The sequence below is a fragment of the Seriola dumerili genome, unplaced genomic scaffold (genome assembly GCF_002260705.1).
Source record: "Seriola dumerili isolate Sdu_G_001 unplaced genomic scaffold, Sdu_1.0 BDQW01000216.1, whole genome shotgun sequence".
Classification (NCBI taxonomy): domain Eukaryota; kingdom Metazoa; phylum Chordata; class Actinopteri; order Carangiformes; family Carangidae; genus Seriola; species Seriola dumerili.
In genome coordinates this window covers 5640096-5658769 of record NW_019174471.1, presented here as the reverse complement: position 1 = coordinate 5658769, position 18674 = coordinate 5640096, and the positions used below count along the sequence as shown (strand labels likewise).

At 41.3% G+C, this 18674-nt stretch overlaps 1 protein-coding gene across 2 annotated transcripts in view; it reads left to right on the top strand.

Moving 5' to 3' along the window:
* The window catches only part of mmp16 (matrix metallopeptidase 16), a 79067-nt gene that overhangs the window by 33540 nt on the left and 26853 nt on the right, over positions 1-18674 (top strand). For both annotated transcript variants that reach the window (XM_022754105.1, XM_022754104.1), the window contains one exon: positions 14938-15099. In XM_022754105.1, the coding sequence (XP_022609826.1) occupies positions 14938-15099 (162 nt within the window). The remainder of the gene's footprint in view (positions 1-14937; positions 15100-18674) is intronic.

The following is an 18674-nucleotide window of genomic DNA, read 5'->3' as shown; positions in this document are numbered from 1 at the left end:
CTTGGTGCTGCTGACATAGAAGTTTATGAGGAGATGCTGAGGTAGTTGGGCCTGTTTTTAGTTTTGTTTTGCTTTTCTTACCAGGTAGGAGGCATTAACAGTCCAGGTGGGATATTTTGTGATGTGGACTGCTGTGGAATGCTGGAAGGTTATCACAGCAGACATAATTAGCTCTTGTTTGTATTTGATTGGCCACAGATTTAGCATCAGTGGAGAAGATCCTGCGTCGACTCACATTTTGTCAGTCAAATCACTGCACTTTATGCTGTGTCATTGTACACAGAGCAACAGAGTTACAGGCTTTAAAGTTTACACACCGTCTCAAAATAACCAACCACAAAAAAAACAAACAAAACAAACAAACACAAAACTAACTGATGGAAGTAGAGCCGGGCGTTGGTAAGGGAGGGCAGTGCGACTCTGTGAGCTGCTCCAGTGCTGACTGTCAATGAAGTCAGCTAAAGTACTTTGAACCAGACACTGGTGCAACCTCCTCTCCTGCTGTCCAGTTTGACTGAGTCTCCAGCTGTCAGCAGCCAATCAGGAAAGAGGGTTTTATAACTGAACTATGAGCAGTATGCGCATTTCTCTGACTGTGTGGAAATCTGATGTTTTCACTTCACAGACGATGAACAAAGAAATTAACTCCAATTAACTAGTGTAGGCTGAAACAGCAGTGTAGTGTGGGGCGGCTGCTCTGCAGCTGAGCTGGGCTGACACAGACTGAGCAGGAGAATAATAGAACATCTCTCATATTTGTTGAAAAGACGTCAGATAGGTGCTTTGTCAGTAATACTGAGTGCGTTTACATCTGGCTTAGTCACGATGAGGTTCTTAGAGTGTGTTTGCACATGTTTTACGTACAGTTTCAGAAACCTGGATAAGGTTTTGTCCTTGTTTTGAGAAATCTGGATATACTACCTGGAATGCTCCAGGAGAAACCAGGATACTGTGGCACAGATGGGTCATCATGTCTCACCATCTCAGCTTCTATGGGTTGTACCAGTAGGGTGATCTGTTAGACTGATGTAAGCAGGGAGATGAAGTGCCAGGTTTCAGCTACATCTTGAAAAAAATCAAAACCAGGACATTCTAACAAAAACTTGTACAAAGATGTTCATTTGAATCTAATCTTGTCTCAAAATATCTGCCACAAGACATAGATGATATCATATATTTCAAGTGAAAATTGTTTTAAGAATTTGTAATCGATCTATCATTCATGTCGTCTCTGTGTCCATGGATCCGTTAAAGCTTGGAATTATGTCATTTTAGCCCCAGAACTGCACAATGTCTGTGTCTGGCTTTTCTTTCATTTTCTCATCCCTCATTCTTTTTGTGTCCTCTCTCTCCTTTTATTGTGTTTAAAAGTTACAACTACACACACACACACACACACACACACACACACAGGAGATGACCTCCTGTCCGGTAAGCTGGCCGTGTCTGTCATACCTAATCCCCCTACACTGTTGTCGAGAAGGATCAGTTGTCACGGTGACCGCTGCCAGCATCGCACCATAGATGTTATTGTTTTTGTTTTGGTGTGCGACGTCACTGATGCACACTGGAGGATTAATCTCTGACTGCATGGAACACTTGCATACACGTGTTGAAATACTCACACATTCACTCACTCTCTGTCTCACACACATTCAAACACACACGCACTCACACCGTTTTGTCTGCATGTTCTCTCACACCACAGCTCAGACATTTGAGGACAGGGGATTACTCAGTTACATTCAATGGGAATTTTAGCACATGTAGCAGAATGAGGTTCTTATTAGGATTATCTAATGGCATTTTAAGATAGACTTGGATATATGTTACACAGCAGCGGCTTTCTACATGTGTGTAGATGTTTTTGTCATGTACAAGAGAAAGTGGTTTGATGTCTGCAAAGTCAAACACACTTGAAAAAGGCATAACCACGCTAACATCATGAAAGAGGCCTCTCATCTGAGGAATTTCTTCAGCAAAATGTTGATGTAAACAAGTAAACCAGTTTCTCAAGCTGTTGCATATTTTGATTTTAGCATTCGTCTGCTGGCTGTTTTGAAATAACTTCTAATCTTTTTTGACTTCCTGCCTCAAAGCCTTCATCAAACCAGTAATTTGACTGTACACATTATCATTGTGGCCAAGTGATGAGGATGAGAATCCCAGTCAATATAAGAGCCTCCATTAGTCTTTTGACAATCCTCAGTTCGATGTTTTCATTTGATCTAACAGTAGCACAGGTATTTGAGATTTACATACAAGTAGAACGGAAATAATTATGTGTAGTTCGTTTTTGTCTCACTGCCTTTGAGCTGCCTAAAGGAGGACAAAGTGGAATATTAAAAAGACACACACTGACTGACATGGTCTGTCCTTGGATCTAATAGTTCAGCCACATCTCTCAGTCTATCTCATTTTATCTTTTATCTTTTTATCTTGACACATTATTGTCTTAAGGATTGCACAATGATAGCTGTTAGGGTTATTTTAGCCATGTGAATCATAGTGAGAAACGACAGGGAAGGAGTATGAGGGCATGGGTGATCAGCCCAATATTCCCATTGAAAGTGCAGCATCCCTGAGGGCAAAGCAGAGAGAAGTGGTTCTGTAGCTCCTACAGCTGTCCTACATTCCTCGACTGCTCGGCTTCACACATGGATTGACGAATAGCTGTGAGGGATAGATAGGTAAAATGCGGATGCAGAGACAGTGCTGGAGGACAGAGGAAAGGATTCACACTCTATCCTCAGTGTGAACACAGGATGGGAAAGAAAAAAGCTGGAGATGGAGATGATTTAGATTGTCTTTTCATCAGATCTTAGCATGCGACAACCACCTCTGAAAAGGAGCACATTAGCAAAAGGCGTTCTTTTGTTCAACAGTTTTCCATTTCTGCACAACAAAAAAGGTGAACAAGCAAACATTCAACGGTGCTTCATCACAAGGTCATCTTTGTGGGCCGCTGTGGTTTTTTTTGTGAAAAATCAAAGCAATGCACAGGAATAGATAAGACAGGTTCCATTTTGACTTTCACACACACTAAGGCTGATTTGATTTTACAGAAAAAAAAACAACCCACCACTGCATACCATGATTGTACACAAACACCCTGTCTCACCCGAGGGTGACTTATAAGGCCTGGTATGCCTTCAAGGACCTCCGGGCTTCAGTAGTTGCAGTGAATGTAAAAACAGTGACTATGTAACATAACACAGCATGCAAGCTAGTCCACACACACAGGAAATGAGAGATTCCAGGGCTTTATTATTTTCCTCACCTTTGCCCTCAGAATGAACCAAAGAGGTTAGAAAAACACGCCATCACCAGAAGGAAAAATACACCAAGAATTTCTGTTTCCAGCGATCGGGATTAGATAATGGGGGCTGGGAGCTTGGTGGATGGGGCACTCAATAACAGAGTCATGATTGGCTGAGGGAGGGGATGTCAGGACGGGCTCCACATTGATCAGCTGATTGACTGATGGTCGTAGGAGAAAGCTCTGCTCCTTGGCGTCGATCGGCAGAGCTGTTTATCATTGATGTCCAATCTTGTAACTTGACTGTACATTCAAAGCCAATGTCATTTTGGGCATTTTTACCAGTGGACAGTGTAAGGAGATCAATCTCTAATTTCTTAGCAGTGGACAGTGCACACATTGTTAGCTGGAGCCGCCTCTGTCAAGTTGGGGTGAAAATAGAGAAAAGAGAAAATAGAAGAATGGAAAAAGAGAGAAGAGAAAATGAGAGATGTTAGAGCAGGTAGCGTACAAGGGAGGGAAGAGGAGGAGAGGCTGAGGAGGAGAAGAGCATATGGTGTCCTTGCAGGTTTATTTTTAGGTCACTACTCCTACTGGGTGATGGGGAGGAAACAGTGGACTCTGTTCCACCCTGTTTCTCTTTTTCTGTTGTTCCTCCCTGGTCACTCTCACACTCTCTCTCGGTTAAGTTCAGTAGGTTTAGTTGGTGACGCTTGATGTGTTTCCAAAGCACTGTGGCTGCACTGTAAAGATGTTAAAAAAAGATTTAAAAAAAAGTAAAAAAGAAACTGGCAAAAATTTGGAACACAATAGATTCAGGTATGAGGGTGTAATTTTATCTACAGAAAAGTAAAAGAAGGTTTATTTGCTTGATTGACTTAATGATATTTCCTGCTGGCTGTCATTTTTATTTTTTTTTGTGGCAGGCAGTAACATATTTAAGAGCCCAGATTGAAGAGTCATTTCTCCTTGTTGTCCAGACATTGAAATTACAGTGTATATTTTTCCAAATGTTGGAAAGAATGTCTTTGTATGTTGTTTGGGTTTAGAAAGTTCAGCTTGTCTGGAGAGTGAGGTCCATCTGTCAGGCTATGGTCATTCAGTCTGGACAGTGTCACAGCCTTTTTTAGGTTTCTTATCAGGTATTTTGGTATCCGCTGCATGTTATTGCACTCTGTGTTTGGATTTGTCGTTCCATTCCAGCCAGTGATGTATTTGGTCAAATTTTCTAAGTGACACTCTCCTCTGTGTCCTGTGGCTAACTGAGGTTTGTGATGTCGACAGGGGAGACTAGGGGCTTGGTAACGTTATGGAACACAGTCACTCCTTTCCATGTGGGTCCAGATCTTTGTGAATGTTAAGTACTAAAGAATAGTGGTCTCTTACCACTCAAGCGTGAGCAAAGAATGAGCTTTACATTGCACCTTAAGAGTAATTCTACAGACCTCTGTATGTGGGTTCACAGTCAGATCTTTGTTCTGATAACTATGTGTGAGAGACTGGAGCCATGCATCTCACTGCAGCTGCATACAGTACACTTTGTGATAGACTGGAAGTGGCTATCAAGTAGCCCTGAAATGTGTTTTCTGGTGCTCTTTAAGTGGCTTGTTTTTACAACACTTCCTTTGTGAGACCAGATGAGGCTCCAATATTTTTAGGAAACCATTTGTTGTTTCTCAGTAAGTAGTTTTAATGTGAAACCCATTAATTACTGTAAAGTGGATTTAGATTTGAATTTATTCCTCAGTTGAGTTTCCACTAAAGATTTATGTAAACTTCAAGTGTGGTGAGAGCTTTTCTCTTTGATTCCCAGCTATATGACATTATATATCACGTTTATTATTATTATTATGTTTAACCTAGATACTTACCTAGAAAGGGAGTTTGTGTCGTGAGGTTGACAGTCAGGGTCAGGGTTAGTGAAAGTCCAGGGATTGTTGAAGCCCTTCTTTAGAGAAAATGAAACTTGTCATTCGCATAAAGTAGGATTTACGATCTTGAATTAAGTTTGGTATCAGTAATTGTTAGTATAATGTCACAACCCACTGAAAATGAAATGAAAGGGTAACCCAGAAAGGTTAAATAATTCCTCTTTCCATCTTCCCTCTGTTTCCTCTGTGCCGCCTCGCTCCATCTCCCAGAGAAAATGAATGGGGAAAATGTGGTGTTTTGTCTTACCACAGGAGCAGATTTGTATCTTTCACTGGAAGCATGCAAGTGTGTGAGTCTTGAGGACGTCCAGCATGGCTATGACTGATGGTTGAGTTACTGCAAGTAGAAGAATTTATGGAAGGACACAGCTGATAAAACAGCACAGAAAGCACACACACACACACACACACACACACACACACACACACACACACACACACACACACACACACACACGCTTCTCAAGGGTACTGGAAGACCTCACTACCTTGTAGGCAGCTTATCGCAGGGATACAGCATGACAGTTGACATTACATGATGTAACACTATGATATGATGCAGTGCTACACAATAGATCAGTATGTGATACTACATGATCCAGTCAAGGAACATGATGAATATATTTGATGCAATGATATACAACATAATACATGAATATATATTATATTGCACAATGTCCGTCAGTGAGATATGATAATACATACAGCTCAGTCTGTTTAAGGAGCAGCAGCCAGTGTTCAGTGCAGTTTTATTTGCTCTGGGCTTTGCTTCTCAGCCAACATACAGGCTGTAGAGCAGAAGACACAATTCAGGGATAAAAGAATACTGTAACCTTTTAAAAAAACATCTTCATTGTCCTCTCCCCCCTTCTGAAACCCTGTACCTGCAATGGGAAATCTGATGGATTGGTTTACAGCACAATACATTGCTAGAGTTAAAGTAAGCCAAAGATGCCAGTGTCAGCAAGGGAAGAGGTCCATGAATTAACATTGTTTTTATGGCAGGAAGCCACAGAGATTATGGAAAATGTAGTCTTAAATTTCTGTTAGCTGCAAAAATAGCATGTGTTAGATAAAGACTACCACTTGTCTTGATCATCTGTATACTGGTGTGTGCTCGCAGCTAAACACTGTGTTTATTGTATGCAAAAGTACATTTGATGGTTATGTAACCATGTTCATTTGCTTTCTAACTATGAAGAACACTTTGGATTTAAACCACTGCTTTCACACTTTCATAAAGAACAAGAAATGAAGAGAAAGAAAGAAGAGAGATCCTCACGCGTTCCTGCCCACCACGCAGCCACTAGAAATAGACGGCTGCCTACTGACAGCAGCATCAACTTCCACGTGGGCGGCAGCACTCTCTTCCGCCCACACACATGAACACACACACGCACACAAATCATGCACCTGGGGAGGCTCGCCCTCCCACCAGTCAGTCAGATGCTCTCATAACATCGTACCCATAATCCTTAGCAAACAAGAAGTGTAAACAACCCTGCCGAGGGTACATGTCGTTCTAAGAACACACATTTTATCATTTTATCATTGTGACTCTTCTAAAATGGAATTTCTTCCCATTGTGTGTTTAAAGTGGGAAGTGACTAAATTGGCCTTAGTGTTATTCATTTGTAAGGGAACATGTTTGAATCTTCTGGGATGTTTCAGCACATCCAGCAGATCGTACTTCAGTGAAGCCTCTCCCTTTGTTACTGTTCAGATCATTAAAGGAAAATGTGCTTTCTACAAACCCAGTTTTAAAACTACTGACATTCAGAGCTCAGGCTGGAAACTCTGAAACACATCAGTGTCTGTACATATCTGATTTGTTGTTTTGCATCCTGGAAGAAAGTCTCATCTCATAAAGCTTCGGTTGATCCTGTCATAAAAGCAAGATGGGTCTTGGCAATTATTTATAAAACACTAGACAAGACTGAATTTACTGAGGAAAGTTTGTGTCTGCTCTGCTGAAATTTAGCTGTGAAACCACTTGAAATAGTTGAAATAGTGAAAGTTCTGATGGTTCAAATGCAGACACTGAACGAAGCTGAAACACAAGTTAAAATGGACGTTTTACAGAAGCTGAAGGTGAAGTGGAAATCTTTTAAGAAAATGGTATTAGTTCAAATGAGTAAACAAAAAGACAGCATGTGAACAGTGCATTTATTTATTTTCATTGAAGCACTTTCAAAATCCTGAAATGTAAAACAGAACACTGAACCTATAGAACTCACAAGAGCACAGTGAAGGGTATTCAGTAACAAAACTAATATGCAAACTAGGTGTACAGAAACTAAACAAAATATTTAATAAACACAAGACACATACAGAAATGTCTTCAGATGTTCCCATATTTGTTTAATGGTGCCCATGGAGGGAGAGTTCACACACAGTCTGTCATAGAGCGAGAAATGGATGAAGATCCATGTGATCCATTGAAATGTTGTTTAACATAAGTTTCTTATTTGTAGGTATCCAATGAAATTGGCTGTAGGTTAATTTTGTTGTAGGTCATTGCTGAAAAATAGCAAAGGTGCTATTGACATATAAATCACCTACTGAATGAAGACTGATGGGTTCCCATCATGAAAAAGCAGTGCCCCTCATGGACTAGGGGAAGAAAGATTATTTGAAAGAGGTGCCAAAGAAGAGAGTGCTCTCAACCTGAGGTATCGCTTCATGTGTTTCTGCTGAGTAATTGGATTATCACTGCAGGTTTCTGTTGTTGTTCAGAGATGAAGACCTGAAGTCTGATAGAGTTTGAAGTGTCCTGTCGAAAGATTAGTATGGAAAGTTGAAGATAAGGATGAATGCAGTGGAGTGACAGCTGATCAGTAGCCACCGAAAGCAATTGAAGTATCAGTTGATGTGGTTAAAGCAGCTGAAATTTTATTTGAAGAGGAAGTGATGGCTCTTCTGTTTGAACTGTGATTTCAATTTCTTCAGCAATGGTATTTCATCAGCATCTTCGAGCTGAGTGCTCGTAAAAGTTGAGGATGTTTGGCTTCACTTGTTTGCTGAATTTACCAGAGAATCTCAATGTCTTAAGCAGGCTGCAAAGTGATGCTCTACAAGGTGTGTCTACCCAGACCACGTATAAAGAGTTGAAGAGTTGTTTTTCAGGTCTTTACTACAGTTTTCTAGTATTTTGTGGATTTATAGAAATTATCTAGTTTCCTGTTACAAGCCGAGTTTGGAAAGTTTTCCCCAGTGTTTCTGTGGTGAAGTAACATCACTATTTGCTGTGTCCGTTAACACAGCTGCGTCGATGGACACAGCTGCAGGAGTGTGCATGAACTTGTGAACGCACACGTGCACACACCAATGCTTGCGCATGCATTATTAATAATTAATGATCACAATGAAAATGTACACACATCCATGTGTCACTCACAGGTGCTACACAGAGATAAACATGACAAGAATAAAGGATGTCCTTTCCTTGGCAGCAATTTTTCTTCCTTTTTGCCTGTTTATTTACCTCGAGTCCACGGGAACAGCCAATATTTGGATCCCTGGCAATGTTCCACACAGAATTTCAGTCTGTAGCAGGCTCTGTAAATAAATAATTACTCCAGTGTACATATGTTGTTCCCATCAGCTGCGGCTTTGTTCTCTGACAAGCTTGTGAGAATTTAGTGTAATAGATTCAACAGCACAAGTGTTGCTCAACCAGTGTCAACAGCCTGAAGCGAGGGCAGAGAGAGAAGGAATGGAAATATAGAGTGAGGGAGGAGAGCGAGTGGAACAACAGACTGCAGAAAATTAAGAACCTCAGTGGGTAGTGCATGGCACTGACTCCAGAACTGCAAGGTTAGGGTTTGATTAACAGTGGTCATAACCATGCTAACAGTTACGTAGTCAAAGTTTCCATTGTTCATTATGGTATTGTAATTGGTATGGTAAATAATATTAACCAACCATCTTTTCAGCTCTAGATTACCAGTTAGTATAGCTCTGCTATGTAGTGAGGGTCAATAGGGGCCCAAAAACAAATCTTTGCACTGCGGCCACTCAGGAGATTAATCCGACCATGATTGTATGAATATATTTTTATGCTACTGTTATACTGTGTTTATCATTATCCTCTTATCTTGTGGCTACAGCCGCCACTTAAAGTTCATCAAAACGTTCGAGACACACTTTGGTAATTGTGTGGTGGTAGTTTGTGTAACATAGCCTACTGAAGTGACTGAATAATGGTGGTGGGGGTTTTCAATGGCTGATAGTGAATTGTACCACAACAAGCCAAAAAGCAGCTACTGACCTCTGAAGCTTGGTGTTTGTATTTAATGGTACTGTAAACTCATTTGGTGAAATGTACCAAATGGTTCACTGTGTGAGGGTGTGTTTGGAAACAGGAGTGTGAAAGGCCAGCAAGCAGAATGCAGCCATTGTACTTTGGCTGCTTTCTTCACAATGGACACTCTGTCGCTCTGGTTTGACAGCCAACAGAGATCTGTGTGCCCGGGGCCCTCTGAGCCAGGCACTGAACCACTGGGCTGAGATCCAGCACAACACTCCTGCACAGCCAGAATTCTCATTGACTCACACTCTCTCTGTGTGTGCTGGGTCTCTGGACTCTGTTTCTCACTTCACATACTAAATCTCCAGCTTCCTTCAGGGTCAAAGTCAGTCTGATTTTCGACAACATGCGGAGAAACAACATCCATTGTCAGTACTGTGAACTTCTCCTCAGCTTGTGGATACCAGCTGATTTCCTTTGTTTCCCTTTTCCTGCACTGCACTGCTGAGCTCACACTGTCAGGGACAGTACAATACCTTACAGGACTGGCTCTATGTTACTTTGCATTGCAGCTCAAAACAATACAATTTATTAATTATAGCTGTTCCATCACTTTTCATATGTTATGAATTGTTTTTGAGCAGGACTGATCAGGTGGCCCACCCCTTCGGTTTAATGTCACTGAGGTTCTACATGAACAGCACAAATGAAAGTTGCTGTAAAATACAATAATTTCATCTAGATAGCAAAAATTCCTTGTGTGCAGAATGGAGGTTAATGAGACCATTGCACCGTACATCAGTGATTCCCAGCCAGAGGAGAGACTGTGGATTAGCGCAACCAATTAGGGGATAAAAAGTAATACTTGTGATAGTGATAGTTATAAATATAATTATTTAAATAGCATCCAATTTATTACCCAGTCTGTATTAGTAGTAGTAGTTGCTTAATTCATCTGGCAGGGCATTATTGTTGAGCATTGGTAGGTTATCAATTATTGGCAGAAATTATCAGAAATGAACAAAATATTAAGATTCCAAGTTATTATCCAATATAAATATTTTTATATTAATATTGGATAATAATGGCAGACAAATGGCTGGACCACATGGTCTAAGCAAGGAAGACAGGTACTGCATGCCATGTGGGATAGAGAGAGAGAGAATGTTTCTTTGTTAAGAGCAATTCATGTAGGCTAAAGGGTGCCAGGTTAAAAAGGGGGTTAGCTACATGTAAGATCAAGTACTGGGATGTGCTACAGGTATGTGTGTATATACTAGCATCAACTTAATGGTGCTGCTAACCAACAACAGACATCATAGCTGTGCTGTGCCATGCTATGCTATGCTAGGTTAGGTTAGGCACAGTCAACATTATCCAGCCCATGGTAAAAGAGAGGTCCTTTCCAGTGTGCTATACTGCAGGCATGCATTGTCTGGCTGTGTGGTTTCTGTGTCTCTGAGGAGGTTGCTGGTTGCTCCTTTGTCCTCACAGAGTTGGTGAAGGTGAAGGATTCTGGGAGGCTGCGTTGAAATGGCCCTCTCTTGTCTGTAGAACAAAAGAACATGTGGTCTCCACCATTTGAATGCACTGAGACACAATACATTCAGACTGTGTTCTACGAAACCACTAAAAACATATGACATTACAATTAACACCATTTTGAATTTACTGTCCAGTAGGCTTCTTCTAAGCCTTTTCCTGAAAAGTGTAGTGTCAGCCATTTGGGGAGTTGTGGGAGCTGAACAATGGGAAACATTTGTGGGGCCACTGGAACAAAGAGAGTGCTTATGTTAGCTTACACTAAGATGCAAACAGCAGCAATTAGATAACAGCAGTAAGAGCTGCAGCTGTGTTTTCTGAAGAAAGGGTGTAGGAGTCAAAAATAGTTGATCTTTGCTGCGCATCCTCGTCTACAATAGGACAGTTGTAATAGTATTTTTGTGGGCTTTTGATGTTGATGTGATGTTAATGTCACAAAGGCTTTCAAAAGCCTCTGACTGGAGAGAACAGACTGGTCCCTGGGTTGTGCTGCTGATTTCTCTACACTGCACAAAAAAGACACAAGAGTGATGATTAACATCTGAAAGCTGAGAGAAAACTTGCAAAGGGTTTGAAGGATGGTGAAGGCAACAAGTGGACAGACAGCCTCCTGGTCACCCAAGCTTGTAGCTGACGTCTTGTACTGAGTGAACCATGGGCGCTTAGTTAAAGACTAAGGAAGCAGAGAGGGTTACAGACCCCTGGAGGCCTGCGCTGACAACCTGAGCTATTACTGCAATTGAACAGCCGTGTCCAGGGCCCCCATATCTGATTTGTGGGCCAGTGTGTGTTTATCTCTGTGTGTGTTTATGTCTGAAACCCAGTATTCCCACGTCACGTGTGCCCCAAGCGAGCAGATGGACTCCAGCAGCAGTGACATGTGCAGGGAGCTGGTAAAATATGGAGAAAGAGCAGGTTGAGGTTTCTGGTTTCTAATCACAACCCCTGTTTACTTTACTGAAACCCCTATAGGGAAAGACAGAGAGAGGTACATCTGATCATAAATCTCCAGTGACTCTCCTCCTCCACCATCTCCACTCCATCTTCCCGCTCTTATTTCTCCTTTTCGGCTACACTATCTCATTAGCTGCAACCTTGACCTATCCTGAGGAGAGTGTCGACAAGTCTGCTGCTGCCGTGGGCTGCCACTGTGATCACCGCCCACTTAACATGGAAAAAAAACTTTTCAATAATGTAACAGTACTGGAATTGCATTTGTTACTTCAGTTGTAGATTTTGTGCTTTAAATAGATAGTAAAATACTGCCCAAAACAGTGAACAGCACCGATGAGAATGATAAATAACCACATGGTAAAAATACAACACTCGTTGTCTCTTCTTTTTCCTCAACAAACAAAATCAAAATCTCACATGAACCCTGCAGAGTTTTTGGATGTACTTCATCTCTGGCACCCCCTCCTCTTCCTGGTCTCTGTTTTCAGATTTATTTCTGTGTGTTTGGGACTGAGATAGGGCCACTGACAGGAAGCTTATGTTACAAATGCCAAGGTCAAAGGTTGCACTTGTATAATTCATCATCTCCATCTTTTGTGATTGCAAGTACATTGGAACATGTTACAAGATAACAAATAGTCCTGAGTCTTATCGTTTTCCTCGCCTCAGTTTTTCCCCTTCTCTTTATCATCCTGTACTTATTCCACTTTTCCTCATGCAGCTATCGCTCCAAACGCCCTTTCTCCTCACTTCACCTCACCTTCTCTTATCTCTGTATTTACCCACACTTTCGATTCTCTGTCTCCCACTCATCTTTCCCTCCCTCTTATAACTTTGTGTCTCGCCTTCATCTCTCCTCTTTCCTCCTCCTGTACACTATTCCCTTATATTACCTCTTTGTCTTGCTGTCTGCCTGATACCCTCCCCCTCTCCTTCCAATCTTCACCATCTCCTGTGTACACTCTGTATACCTTCCAGCTGATAATTAGCCAGACAGTGCACACTGCCTCAGCTTTGTTTGTGGCCCAGGGGCCGAGAGGACGTCCCTGTCTACCACAGCAACCGAGACAAAGTGACAACACTGACCTCAAATGGCCCCTGGAGGCAGCAGAAAGGCTGACTCAAGATTGAGGGATGGAAAAAGTCAGAGACAGTTCTTTCTTTTACTCATACAGCTGATGTGACCAGAGCATCTGTACCAGGACCTGGACCGGTTCAGCTCTCATGTACTTGTGCTGCATTTTTCGTAAAATAAAGAACTTGGAGATTACAATTAGATAGATTTCAAAATTTTACACATTTTTATAAAATGTATGCCCATGTAAGTGTGCATATTTTACATATAATACACAGTACATATTTACATTTGCCATATCACATACATTTACACATTTGCAGCCAGTAAGTGCACTATTTATTGCAGCACATTTAATTTGAATATGATATTTCAATGTTTTAAACATTATCGAGCACTTTTGCTTCCACTGCCGTCACAGGAAACAGCTTGAAGAAGTGTTGAGTGTGACCTTGTTTTCTCCACAAGTGGTTCCTAAATAACAGACTTGTTCCTCTCTCCTCTTTAACTCTTTTCTTTTCTCTGCCTCTCTTTATTTGTTATAAACTCTATCTCCAGACACTTGTTCAATATTACAAGCTTGCATAAATTTTGCCTCATGTTTCTGTATTTCTCCCAACTTTTACAAGCTGCCTGTTTTCATTGGAAGAATTTGGCTGAAACATGAAGCTTTTTCCACAAAACCCTGGTTATTAATGCAATCTGTCTGTCTGTGTTTTTACACCCATGCAGCGGAGGACTTTACATCAACCCTGTAAAGACTCACTGACATTTATACAGTCAAATATCCTTCACAAGGTCCCAATTAGGCCATTTCTCTGTGGTAGCCTGGTCTGTAAATTCTTGTACTGTACCTGCTAAGAAGGGATCTGAATCACCATCTGTATCTGCTGATGCGTTATTCATGTGACAGATTTGCAGTAGATAAGTGCTTCCCTTTAGTAGGAATCGCAATGAATAAGTGATGCTCTTTTTCATTCCTGTCGAGTCTCTCACTGTGATAAGAACAACAGGGAAACGTAAAACTGAAGAGCGATGGCAGTGAGGGACCTTGAAACTTTGAAATATGAAATTTTAGATCCATTTTTGGCCTTTGACCAGCACAATTCTGAACTCCAATTGAAAAAAGTTTTTCTCCGTGTTTTTTCTGTCTTTATGCTTGCTTATTTGTAATGCCAAAAAACAGGGTTCACTGTTTGCCATAGCTTTTTTATTTATGACAGGGTGTAAAAAGTTCTCCTGCAATGAAGTGAGGCAATGACATTTTGAGGCATTAGATGTCTCACTGGAATCAGGTTAACAGTTTCCCACGGACATCCAGTGTGCTATTATCAACAACACGAGACATAGCACTCTAACCCTAATTGTATACCCATGTGTTTCTCAACAATGATGATGAGATTCTTTTATGGGTCTGATTCAACATCTTGGAGGAACATCAAAGCAGAGGTTGAGGAGGAGTGATTTCTGTTGTTGTTTCGGTTGCTGGTGATGTAAGTTGAGGATCTTGAGTGGGTGCCTTTAAAGCCCAAATATCTCAGGCTAATAAAGCTGGGTTGGCTGTCAGCTGCCGTGTGTGTGTGTGTGTGTGTCTGTGTCTGTGTCTGTGTGTGTGTGTGTGTGTGTGTGTGTTTTCCTGTTTCTGTGGAATATCTGCCACCTGTGGCTGTGACTTTCTCCATAATCCACTCATTAGGTGCATAAGTGAAGGATTATCCATGCTCATACACACATTGGATGCATGCTGTACATGGACAATTTTATTGTCTCAACATGAGCTAAGCAGAAACTTTTCCCAGAAAGGCTGATGTTTATTTAAATCATACAGAACTTACGCTTGTGAGTGACATTAAATGCTGCAGATAAATTTCCTGTTGAGCACAGCACTGACAGAACTGCTCTTTCTTTTCTTTCTATCTGTTTCTAGGTAACGATTTGTTTCTGGTGGCAGTCCACGAGCTCGGCCACGCTCTGGGCCTCGAGCACTCCAACGATCCCACGGCCATCATGGCTCCATTCTACCAGTACATGGACACTGACAACTTTAAACTTCCCATGGACGACCTGCTGGGCATCCAGAAGATTTATGGTATGGCCTCCTGGCTTTATTCAAATGCACAGAGCAGTGTAAAAATGAGTCTAGTCAAGGTCTTTGCCAGAGTAATCTATATTTCTAACACACTGGAAGGACCTGATGATTCCACATGTGTAATCTTTGAGACACATACCATGATGTCACAGCTGACATCTAATCAGTCACAGACATCGATAACGCTTGCTGTGACTGTCGGTGGAAATGACATGAGTAAGATGTTTGCGTGCTGTATTAAATTGGAGTGCTGGCACAGTTACACCAAAAAAGTTCTACAGGTTAATCTGTCCATGTGGGCTGGAGACATAGTGCCCACTTGCAGGGCCAGTTGGTGATCTACTGTAGCTGGTGAGGTAACTGCTAACATGCTGGCACTAGTGAGTCACAGGGGCTGTGTCTGAAATTACACTCTTTACTTCATACCCTCTCCCATTGTATTAGGGTGTCCCTAGTAACTAATTCTTAGTGCGAAGCTTCCGTGATTTTAGTGATGACACAAAATGAGAGAGCAAACTGCTGAGTGTGTATTATCTAGGGAGTAGTGAATGAGTGATTTTGGACATGCTAACTGACAGTTAATATGCTTCTTAGCTTGATCATTAGATAATAGGATATTTAAGATATTTTTTCCTAACAGAGCAGTAAGTCAGCACAGTTGGTTCAAGAAAGTATTTGTACCATTGACTCCTGTTGTCCAATGTCTCGGTTTAGAGCAGTGACATTTTAGTTCTACGCTCCTTCGAAAGTCAGAGCAGTTAGGCATGTTTGCAGGGGGTCAACAGCAACAATTTGCAGGTCAAACCACAGCTGAACATGAAGCAAAATATTAAGAAATGATTCACCTCCATAAGCAAAACCACTGACTCCAATGAACTGATTTTGCCTAGTGAGACCTGGCCCAGCCATCATAACTGGTTTCCAGCAGTTGATCCATTTGATAACCAGATGGATCATGGATCTAACATTAAGACCCACATTTAGATCACATAGGCCAGAGCTTCCTCATCAGAGCACATAGCCCACACATTCCTCATTGACAGACGCTAATTGTAGTGCTTTGTCTTTTCATAAAGCTGATACAGCTCTGGGCCAGGTTTGTCACAAGTGTGAAATTCAGTTTGACAGGAACAGATTCACAGACCAGCCTCATTTTCTTTTTACACCCCTATAGCTGAATTAGTAGTTTGGGGTGTTAGACAAAGACTTGTGATGTTTGATGAATTGTTCCACTGTGGTTGGTTTGTTGTGAAGGGACCAATCATGTTTACATTTATTATTTAAATTTTCAGTCCGTCACCCTAACCTCAGTTTATAAGGAAATATAGGGAAAGAGCTTGGTGGTAAGTGACAGTGGTGTCCCTTATTGCTGTCGGTGCTGTAAGCCAGTCCGACTCTGCTGGTCTGTCACATGAATGGCTGAGACCCACACACTAGCACACTAGCACACACTCACACAAGAATCTGCCATATGCTTACATGGTCAGGGCACGTCCCTCTGGGAGTGACAGACCTGGGCAAACGATCAAATCTCTCCTCATCCCTCTTGTGTTTTCCTCCTCTCTGCTGCTGCCCCTCCCTCCTCCCAGAGTTGAAGGACAGGACAAGTGATGGCAGCTCCTCGCTCAGACAGGGAAGTGTTTTCCACAGTCTCTGCCCACATTTCATATTATTTTTTATTTAAAGTACTCAGATTTAAACCCAGTCCAGACAGGGCTATAGTTGAACTCTTCCTTGATTTTTCTTTTTATGTCCACAAGCTTGTAGCTCCAGCTTTCTATCAATGAAGCAGATACTTTGTACTGCAGTCATTAATCCTTTGTGCTGATGACTGGGGCAGGAGAGTTTCATGTTAATCCAGACTCTGAGTCACTAAATGTGTTTCTATGGGAAAATGAATGGAATTCTTACTGCGGGAAGCAGGAGAGCCTGAAATAACTCCTCACACTTCAAGCTCTGTTAGCTTCCTTCGCTTCCTCGTGGCAACAGAGATGATGAATGTGGAAACTAAACAGGAACCAAGGTGGGAGTTGCACAGGTTAGATGAATTAGAAGGTGGGAAGGTGAGTTCAGAATAGGAAAGGTGTAAAAAGGTTCTTCCATAAATGTAGAGAACGAAGTGAAGAGTGAGGTGGTGTAGGAGATGCTGAATTTGATTTCATGTGGTTAATTGTGGGGAAGAGAAGGGTCTGGCAAGGTACAGTGAAGAAGTTCTGGACATGTAGCCGTGCTGTTTTTTCATCATTATTTGTTTTCCTTTTACATCAATATGAAAAAAAATAACAGGTTAACTGGATATTTCTTCATAAAACTCAGCAGCCTGCAAGCAGTTCCAGATAAAGAGAAATATAAATATACAGACATAAAGAAGTGGACAAATAGTCTGTAAATTATTTTTCTTTCACTTCCCTTTTCTTTTAATTTCCTGAGATTTGAACTTAATGACTTCCCACCCTTTGAAGAGAATATCCCACTTCCTGTTTACATAAGCAGCAAAAACACATTACTGTGCATGATGATGTTAGAGTGAAGTGAAAATCAGCATGAAGCCATTCACATCAAACAGTCATTATTGCACTGAAGCTCACCCTGAGCCTTTAAATGCACCAAAGGTTATGCAATTAATAAAAATAAATCTTCTGGCTTTCACACAACATATTGTATAGAAAGCAAAGAGGAGAAACAACTAGATATAGTTTGTTTGAGGATCTTAAACGAGTAATCATAGTAATAAAAGCTGGGAGGCCTGCAGGAGACAAACAAGACTAGGTCAAAACCTAGTATATGGCTGGACGTATGGTCAATGTGCGCATAATTGAAAACTTTTGTGGAACCACTGTAAACAACTGATGTCATTGTGTCATATTTGCATTCAGCCTAGTATCAGCTGGTTTCAGCTCTTTATCTGCTTGCTTCTCTCCTCTCTGCTCATATATACAGTATTTTGATACAGCTGAATTCACAATGAAGCTGTTCCCATTTACATGTTTTATTTGTGTTTCTGTTGTCAGACAACAGAACAAGAGTGAAATACTGACTGAAACCGACCCATAGAGACTACATGTTAACTTCCAAGCCATTTCCAAGCTGCTGCTCTGCTGCTAAAATCCTGACTTTATAACTGTGACGTTGTCTGACAAAATCAGCATAAACATAAATTAAAGGAAAAATTTGTGCAGTAATTTCACCTATATTTACTTGAAAAAGTTATAAGCAACAGAATATCTTTCTCATTCCATCGCTCAGACAGCGCAGCAGAGCCTCTGCCTCTCTCTCATACTCATTGTACAGAGTAGATACAGCGAGAGACTGACGACTCTCTTCTAAGCAGCCAAGGTTTTTCCAAAAAGTTGCTAGATTTGTTGCAAGGTGCTTTTTTGAAAACAAGTCTCTAAATCTAGCGACAAATTCCCTAAGTTGTCAACATTGCAGGCTGTAAACACACCCTAATAGAACCTGTTTGCACCAATCTATTTTGACAGGGCAATAGCCGTTGGAGAAACTCCAAATTAGTCATGTGGCTTTCGGCTGACCAATGGTGGAACTATGATCACTCAGCTCTATCCCTGAGTCAT